The 9,722-nt window shown below is 41.0% G+C and overlaps 1 protein-coding gene across 1 annotated transcript; it reads right to left on the bottom strand.

Moving 5' to 3' along the window:
• Positions 1–239: 239 nt before the first annotated feature.
• Positions 240–8,744, bottom strand: LOC100835793 (NAC domain-containing protein 75). The gene is made up of 6 exons (XM_010229301.3): positions 8,366–8,744; positions 7,999–8,206; positions 6,659–7,269; positions 4,404–4,712; positions 4,156–4,257; positions 240–976 (listed from the first exon to the last, which is right to left on the bottom strand). The coding sequence occupies exons 1-6, from the start codon at positions 8,510–8,512 to the stop codon at positions 893–895; spliced, it is 1,461 nt and encodes a 486-aa protein (XP_010227603.1). The 5' UTR covers positions 8,513–8,744; the 3' UTR covers positions 240–892.
• Positions 8,745–9,722: the final 978 nt, after the last annotated feature.

Below are 9,722 nucleotides of genomic sequence, written 5' to 3'. Positions count from 1 at the left end.
ACAGGCTTTTCCTTGCCCCTAGCCAGTCCTCTTCTTTTAAGCTGCATGTGACAGTATCACAAAGAATATGATAACATTATTCTCTCTCATGCATGTCACTAAGAAGATTTTGGAACCAAAGATATTCCTTAAGGAAAAGGAAGATTTTGGAACTAAAGCCATCACCTTACCTTGGACAGGGAATATTTCTTCACACATGTTTAGCCAGCGAAACTATAAAAAATTATCAAGCATGCATGTAAACAAATGGACCGATTCAGTAGAACATATACTAGCTTTACAAAGGGATCCTTTTATTCTTTTCCAAAATGTTAGCTTCTTTGCTGAAATATATGCCAAAAAGGAAAAGCAAATGGTGAACGCAATTAATAACCAATGAAGAAATACAATCATAATTAAAGAAATAAAAAAGTATGGTATGCTCCTGATTTGTACTAACATGCAGACAATTTGACCAAAAGGACCATCATAAACGATGATTGCTGTCATGATTTTGCATTGATCCAAGCGAGCAACCGACGGTTTACTGACCCTTCTCTTGTGATGTCACCTTTGATTTATGTAGTCTACTTTTTCTTTTCATCCCTTTTGCTTTTCCTCCAATATCATCTTTGTCTCTTTAGACATGCAAATTTGATGAGCACTCAAATGAAACTTCCATCCCGTTATCTAGACACATTGGGTGAAGAGAAAGGTAAATCGAGAGAGATAGGGAGGGGGTTGGATTTTGTTGGAAACTTTGCCTTTTGGGTGTTTCTTGGAAGCCACTCCTCTATGCTTCTATACCTGTGCTTTTTAGTCTTGTTGCCTATTGGTGTATGTATGCTTGCCTTTGGTTGTCTCTCCAAGACTGGCTACTGCTGAAGCTAGGTGGCAGAGATGTGTTGCTCTTTCACCCATGATGATCCTGGTTGTCAGAAGGCCAGAACGAGGGGTACTGATGCCATCCTGCGCCCTCCTTGCCACCTGATGATTCCTGAAAAAAAAAGCGGTAAATTAGAAGTGTTACACAGATAAGAGAGCTTGCTGTCGAGAGAGAATGACTCAATGTTTTGCCTTGAGATGTACTCCCTCCGATCTATAAAAAGTGTCGCCCATTTTGTGCGAAGTTAGTACAAATTCTATACTAAATGGACGACACTTTTATGGATCGGAAGGAGTATAATGCATTCTATAAAACTGAAGACCTCCCGTGTGCTACATTGTAAGTGTATATGTGTATTGTTACGTAGATAATAAAATAAACCTCCCGCAAGGCTTGCCAAACAAGACATTTACATTTCCAGTGCAGATTATAAATAAATCTAGCATAGCACAGTTCACTTGAACCATGTTAATTTGACCATTTAGATTTGTCTACTTTCACCGAAAAGAAGTTTTTCATATGATAAAATCAAAATGAATATTCAAGTAAATTCAATAAAAATGCTTTAAAATGTAAAAAAAACATTTGAGTATTCTCTATACCCATGAATTTATATATTTTTGTGGGAAATTGAAAATAATGCTGAGAAGAAAATAATTGCGTGACCTGGAAAACAGTTTTATGTGAAAAAGTACCTTTTGAGAACATTGAAAAGTTTTTTTGTGGGGTTATATTTTAAGCACTAATATTTTCCAAAGTGATTTTTAATCAAAATATACAAGCACACAAAGAGCTCAAATGTTTACATGTATAATCTTTGACATTCAGAAAACATTTTTTTCAAACAAGATGATGTGTTCCCATATGCATATTTGATTTTGCTCTCCCAAATGTCCAAACTTGTGTTCATTTAGATTGTGGTATGAGAATGATGCGAGTAAATTTGTCTAGAAAATTCCCCTCTTAACATAACAATTTGATCAGTTATGTATACTACTAATGCAAATTGTGATTAAAAAAAAGTTCATTTGCAAGATTGTGATGACATTCAAAAGGATTCAAATATGTTCCTATGACCAGGCCATTTCAGAAAATACAGGGGGGCATGACAAAATGCAACATGAGGAGCCTGCCGCGTGCTGCGAATCAGTGGTGGAGTGCCGCATGCATGTTCTATGGGCCTTCCAAGTTCTGAGGCTGAGATAGTTCTTGGATCAAACAATTCGTGACAACAAATTCCCGAAGACAGGAATTCAGGAGCACTTGGCCGCTTAGGGCTCGCACGAATTTGAATGGTGAAGCTCGTGGGCACATGGCAAGGCATGTAGATTGACAACCACATAGATGAAGATGAACACAGACGCCAGGTGCAGGCTCATAGACATATGAAGATGTGGGCAAATGGGGTCTGCACAGATGACCAGGCTGGGCTTTTTCTTTTTTGAGTAACTAGCATGTTGTCCCGCGCAAGTGCGCGGGAAACATCCGTGATCATGCATAATTATTTTCTAACTAACTTAATATGTATCGTTGTGATGTTTACATGATTTGTTAATAAAAAGACATGACTAATCAATCCAATATATCTAGAAAAATAGAATTAATCAATCTCCCAACCCCTATAAAGTACGAAAGTATATCGAGTCAAATTTATTTTGAAGATGAGACAAAATGTTTCATTTACATACGCATTTATATTAAAATCAGAAGTAAACACTAAAGCGTGTGTCGGATGGTCGCTCAACTTTTGGATCGGACTGATTGATTGTTTGTGGGTCATATTTAGCTTAGTGTTTGTAAGTAAAGTTCAGATTATCTACCAACCGTTGGTTTTTACTCAAGATGATTGATCACACAAGATATATATATATATATATATATATATATATATATATATATATATATATATATATATATATATATATAATTGATGAATCGGTTGTTTGCATTGGTAATCGTCTGTATGCGAAGTTATATTAGTAGGTGAGATTTTGGTGCTAATACATCGTGATGCAAGAACTTTACTATCGATACTCGGATTAGAGTTAGATCATTTGAGACAACAGTTTGTTTTCGGTGGTACTTTGTAACGATATTTCTTAAAGACGTGTTTGGTTCACTGGCCGGTATTTCACTCATACATGATACTCCCTCCTTTAAAAAAATATTGGCGTATTTATTTTTGTTAAGACAAATCTTTGACCAAAAATTACTTTAATAATAATGGTTTTTTAATACATGATATTTATATCAATAGATTCGTCTTCGCTACTTTGCTTTATAGTTAGTATATAATAATTGAATCGATAAACATATCCACTTATTAAATATTGATCGTTAGATATAAAATTCGATTGTCATGTCCACATATTAAATCTTGATCGTTAGATATAAAATTCAATTGGCAAAATAATCTAGATGACTTGGATAAACACGATGCTCTTAATACGTACCATTCTTATGTAATAGATCCGTATTTCTTGATGGCTGGACTCATTTACCGGCATAGTTCAGGCTAACGAATCAATGAGGGACTGCTCGTGTGGTGCTAATCGATCTCACATTCTCATGTTGATCTTTGTTCTGGCGAGAACGCACGTACGAACAAAAAATGTATAAAGGCAATTGTTTAATTAGGTTGTGTTGGGCTGGGACTCGATTTCCTCTGGCCGGTAGGTAAGTTTTTTTTTTAAGTAACATGTACACATGTACACGTATCGGTACAAATCAACGTGTCCGAGAGAAAAAGGTTAAACGTTTTTTAGGCCTTTCGGTGGCTCTTGGATCTCAGATCCAACAATCAGATTAATTGAGGTGAAGAGCCTCCCCTCATTACTTCTCGTATTGTTTTTAGTATATAATAGATGGCTTTTTTTTTCAATTAAGCATATCCTTATTGACATATATATACCTGCTGAGTATATAGTATATAGTGATTATGTAAATATACTAAACTTTTTAGGTAGTACGTGCAATTTCTGTTATATAAACTTGTTCGAGATCAATAAAAATTATCTTTATCGAAAAACACATATTATACGTGCAAATAGGAAAGTAGTTAAAATACGCTGAAAACTATAGTAGGTAGTTGGCTTTAAAGTATCTAAAAATACTACTCCATGGTTGTGTATGAGCGTGAGTGTAAATATATATGGTACTCCATTTTCCTTAAATATGCGAGGCAGTGACACGGACTTGGTTTTGTTCAAACTGCAAAAGATGTAAAGTATGGTGTGCGTGTCACTGTGTCAGAGAGAGATCTAGAGAGAGAGAAAGATAAGAGTTCTTACTCCTCCTTTGGACCTCCTCGAGGTGCACCCCATGATCACCTCTTCCAGACCAGAAGTCGACCGTCCATCAAACTTGGGAGTTTGGTGTGGCCGCTCGTCCTCCTAATTACAGATTAAAATCAAACCAAACTGTAAGACTAAAGCACTCAACTCGAACAACTCTATGACTAAACTGTACTCCACTACTAGCTTAGGTACAACGCCCAAGAAACGACGGCGTATATGTCGCCAGCTGATAAGCTACGTACCTGCTGATGATAGCTAGGCGCCCCATGATCGTACGGCTGATCCGCCGGCGCAGCAAGCACGAACGAGCCCTGGTGGACTCGTGGCGCCGCGATCAGCGTGGAAATGGGGTCCGTCGGCGTGCTGACGTGGCACGCCGCCACCGCCGCGGCGCGCTGCTGCTGCTCCTGCAGAAGGCCGCCGGTGTAGTGAAGCTGGTGTCGCGGCCGGTGATCGTGCTCGCCAACTTGGTGCTGCTGTTGGTGACGATGCAGCACTCCCTCGTCAGCCCTAGCTTGCACTACTTGGTGATCTGATGCTCCCGTGCCCACCTGCGTGTATACATTTGGTGTACACATGTTAATCACTTTTTGTACGTGTAAATTATTCTAATAATAATTAACTACCTAGTCAGTACATGTATAGCAATTAACCACAGATCTTAGTTATTCTAATACACTGGTCAAGCTTTTAATTACTGACGAGTAAACATCGTCATACTAGACTGTTTGTTACACACGATCGAAAGGTGATCGAACCAATTCAAATAACAAAATCCGAGAGATGTTCTTTGTCGTATTGCATACTACGGAAACTAGGTACTATATGGCTCAGCTCATGCATCCTCAGATAACCATCACGGATGAGGCCTACTTGAGATGGTTATGTGCTGATGTATACCTATAACACATTGATGATGAATGGATCATGCCCTTAATTAATTAGGGTTGCTTGCTGTTTGGACAAAGTGATGCCTAATTAAGTACAGTATTTGACACTGTGGGGATTGTGTACTAGGTGTGCAGTGCTAACTTTTATCAGTCCATGCATGTCCTCTTTCCACAGAACTAATTGCACGATGGAAATATATGTTACTTCAACATTGCATGTGTAGGTCATAGACACGCATCAATTTAGGTAAGATCTCAACCCTTACTCGTACTGTACGTTTTCTTTCTCACCCTGCAATTAACTCATCCATCAAGATTGTTCTGAATGGACACATTTGCCTTGACACCCTCCCAAACAAAAACATTGTAGCTAATTCCTACCTAAGTTTTATTCATCAAGAAAACTGAACCCTTCGTCTACAAGAAACCTCCATCATTAAGACATGAAAAAAATTCTCTTTGACCCACCGTTACAAAAGTCTACGATTGGACCCTTTACCCCAATACAGAAGTTGCATAACTTTCCTAAAAAAAAAGAAGTTGCACAACTATTGAGACTTTTTATTTTTGAAAATGCAAGCACTGGGGATCGAACTCAGGTTCCGCCAAGTGCGCCCCTCACGCTCCCACCAACCTAACCAATGGGTGGTTCCCAAAAGTGGTTTTGGGAATGACCCGGCGGCAGTTCTGCACATGGGTCCCCTCAGAAAACACATTTTGACAACGAAAATACTGAAAATTGAGCAATTTTTTTAAGAAAATAATATATTATAAGAAACCATATTCCGAGAATCAATAATTTAAAAAGAAAAATATGGGGAACGGGTAAACATAAATTTTGAGGGGGAAACAAATTTGGGAAAGAACATGAAATTGAGAAAATCGAGGAAATAAAAAGGGAAGATGATACCTTGTGAGTGTTATCAAATTATCCAAGTTTTATTTTTGAATGTTACACAATTTGAAATACCTACAACTGATTTTTCATAGACTCTATGGAATAGTTATGTCTGGTGCGTGCGAAACCTTGTCCATGAAATTGTCGGGTCGAACCATTTTGAGTGAGGTGATCAAGAGACCAAATCTAAATAGTCATAATATTTGAGAGTCAATAACTGTAACCAAACTTATACAACTTAGAATTCAGCAATAAACAAGGAACATAAACGGACCTTCTCTATTAAGAAGTATATATGGTTTTTGTAATTTAACAACATCCAAACGGAAAGAAGGTATAGATGCACCCTTCGATGTGCCATGTATAGAGACACTTCTAAGGACACAATTTTGCCAAAAAGATCTGAGTGATACCATTTCTTAATTTGGAAAAGGTAAATGTATCATGAACAAATTACTAACAAATTTGACACAAAATTAACAACAGTGGAGAATAAGGAAAATAGAAAAGGTTAGAGGTCAAACCAATATTAATTCATATAGCATAATGTGTTTTCTCCTTGACAAAAATGGATATCCGAATCCAAAACAACTAGACGCGAGAGATTAATATGGCTATATATGTGCATCGTTTCGATGCAAAGGTCTGGGAGCTCCCCCTCTTCGAAAAAAATAAGGCGGGAGAGATTAATTGATCATGGAAAACTCACCTCGTCGAAGCTGTTCCTGAACTGCTCGAAGCTAAACTCGTCAATGCCAGCGGCGCCGCCGTGGCCGGTGAACGCCGCCGCTATCGTCATAATGTCGGACGAAGCCTGCATGTGGGACGCGGCCGCCGGCGCCGCCGCAGCACGGTCCCTCCTCCTGTCCACCACCGAGGCTTCGGCGGTGCCGCTGACGACGGCGCCGCACTGCCTGGGCTGCGTCTGGTAGAAGATCTTGGAGACGACGAGCTCGCCCTCGCGCTCCTCCTCGGACTCGCCCAGATGGTACTGGTGCATCACCCAGTTGGTCTTCTCGGGCTTCCGGTGCTTGCCGAAGTTGGTGTAGAGGACCAGGATCTTCTTGCACCCTCTCTGCCGCCCGCCCACAGCCACCGGCCGAGTCTTGCCCGTCTTGTGCCACCGCGTCTCGCTCCTCATCTGCTGCTGCTGCGAGGAAGAAGCAGAAGAACCTGTAGCGGCGGCAGAGGAGGAGATAGCAGCAGAAGCGTCGGCGGTTGCTGCTGGGGGTTGGATCTTGCGGCGCTTTCTTGTGCCGGTGGTGTAGGCCTTGGATGGGCGGTGGAAAAAGTGCCTGCTCAGGCCGTCCTTGGAAACACCTGCATGCATGCATGGCCATGGATGTCAGCACCAGCGTGCGAAGAAGGATTACTCCTGTAGTAGTCTGTTTGAGTTGTTTGCTCTTTCCACTTTATTTTTATTTTTGTAAAAGAAAAGAAAGAAAGGAAGAAAGAAAAGAGACAGTGGTGCAACTATGCAGCATGAGGGCCGTCGGCTGTTGGAGGATATAACAACCTTGAGAGGGGGACAAAACCTAACTTTGGAAGCTAGGGGCAGATCTCGTGTCACATTTCATTCCCAGAAGAGGGAGAGAAATATTGTGCCAAGAGACAACATTAATGTCGAACGCGTACGTGCAGCAGTACTTTGAGATCTGGGTGTACAATATATCTTTATTCCTTTGGTTGCAAGATTCCTACACAGCACTTGCAAATCTGCGGGCAGTACTATATTTATCTTTTATATGCATGGAGATATACAGGTGTATAAATTAATCGAGTATTCAAATGTACGTGTCATCGGAACAAATCTAGCAACGGCCGGGAAGGAGAAGATGGTTGCTCCAAAAGAGAAAGAAAAAGAAACTGCAACTGAGCTGGCTAGAAAGAAGAAACTGAAATTGCTAAAAGCATTAATTGTGCTCCAAAATAAGAAAGGGATTTTTTTTGGCAAAAAAATAATAAAGAAACACACTTTCAGAGAAACTGGAAACGTACAGAAGCTACATATAGATATTTTCGATCAATAATTAATTACGCTGAAATAACCTGGCAGTTTCTCCGGGTGGGTGTAACAGATGCCGTCCTCCCCCTCAATGGTGGGTATGAACTCGTCGATCAACGGGTGCGACTCCGCCTCCTCCATCGCCGGCGCTGTCGCCGCGGAGCCACCGGACCGAACTTTGGCCTCCAGGTGCTCGATCAGCTCCTGATCCGTCGGGTCGAACTTCACCCCGGCCGGCAACCCAACCCAATCCTGCACACAGGGCAACACACACGCACAAAACCAATCAAATCAAGAAACTACGGCAAACGGATAGATACATGTATTAGATGGATACCAATTTATCAAGACAAGACCTAGCAGAAGATGGATATACATATGCCACACGGAGAAGCTAGAGATCGTGCGTACCAGCTTCCGGTCGATCTTGTGGCCGCATCTGGAGCAGCAGCTCGACTCCGACATATACTTGCGGTGCTCCTCGATCCTCGAGCCGATGGGGTGGCCGCAGCCGCCGCTGCTTGTTCCTCCTCCTGCGTCTGCTGCTCTACCATCCATGTCTCGTCGCCCTCGCCCGCAAGAGGAGAGAGAGCTGCCCCTTTTGCCTATCTCCTCTGCCTATGCATGATCACATGTAAGGGACAGGATTATTCTCATGGAAGGAGGGGGCTAGCTAGGGAGGAGGAGGAGGAGGAAGAAGAGGGTGGGGTGGGGACGGGAGAGAGGGAGAGGAAAGGGGAGACCGGCCTGGGCAAGGGGAAGGGGTTTTGAGGAAGTAATAAAGATTAGGAGACCGGAATTCCATGTGGTGATCGCTTTAACTGAAGGGATAGAGAGAGGGCGAAAGAAAAAGGTTCTCCAGGTAACCAAGAAACACCTTTGGACACACGCTAAATCAAGCAGTCGCTCGCTAACTCCACACCTATCTATCTCTAGAGGGAGACAGAGACCTCCGGTGCTCGGCAAGCACAACTCTACTGCTCAGGTAATAGTAATACTACGTGCTATTAAATAAAAACAATAAATTCAATAGATACTCAAGTGGTACTAAAATGTGAATTGCTATTTTATGCACTACATTTGCTAAATTTAGAATATGTTGAAATATGTGTCTGCTTATTATTCTTCCAGACACAAAGCATTACGCCGAGTTTAAAAACAATAAATCACTAAACATCAAAAGGAAATAAACGGTGCCGAGATAATCAACAATATCACACTTGTACATGCGGAGGGGACCACACCGCACGGTCGAATAAACGATGCAGTTTTTTTTTTGTGGTAAAAATAGGAAGTCCAACGGCCCAATTAGATATTCCAAATTAAAGTTTGTGACGTAAAGCAGCCCAGCCCGATGCAACCCACCTTAGTCCATCCCATAAATTTTGTAAAAGAAAATGGAGTTGATATAACTTAAGTGATACCAAAATGTGAATTGCTATTTTATGCACCACAATTGCTATATTTAGAATATATATGTTGAAATAGTTGTCTGCTTATTATTATTTTTAGTGACAAAGCATTATGCCGAGTTTAAAAACAATAAATCACTAAACATCCAAAGGAAATAAACGGTGCCAAGATAATCAGCGATACCACAGTTGTGTGGAGGACCACACCGCACTGTTGAATGCGTGGTGCGCGGTCACGTGTTGTTGATGCAAACCAGCCTAGCAGCAGCCAGATGCAATCTTTTTTTTTGGTAAAAATAGGAAGCCCGGCAGCCCAATTAGATATTCTGGAAGTTTGTGGCGTAAAGCAGCCCATC

The sequence above is a fragment of the Brachypodium distachyon genome, chromosome 1, assembly GCF_000005505.3.
Source record: "Brachypodium distachyon strain Bd21 chromosome 1, Brachypodium_distachyon_v3.0, whole genome shotgun sequence".
NCBI classification, from domain to species: domain Eukaryota; kingdom Viridiplantae; phylum Streptophyta; class Magnoliopsida; order Poales; family Poaceae; genus Brachypodium; species Brachypodium distachyon.
This window is presented reverse-complemented; position numbering and strand designations above follow the sequence as displayed.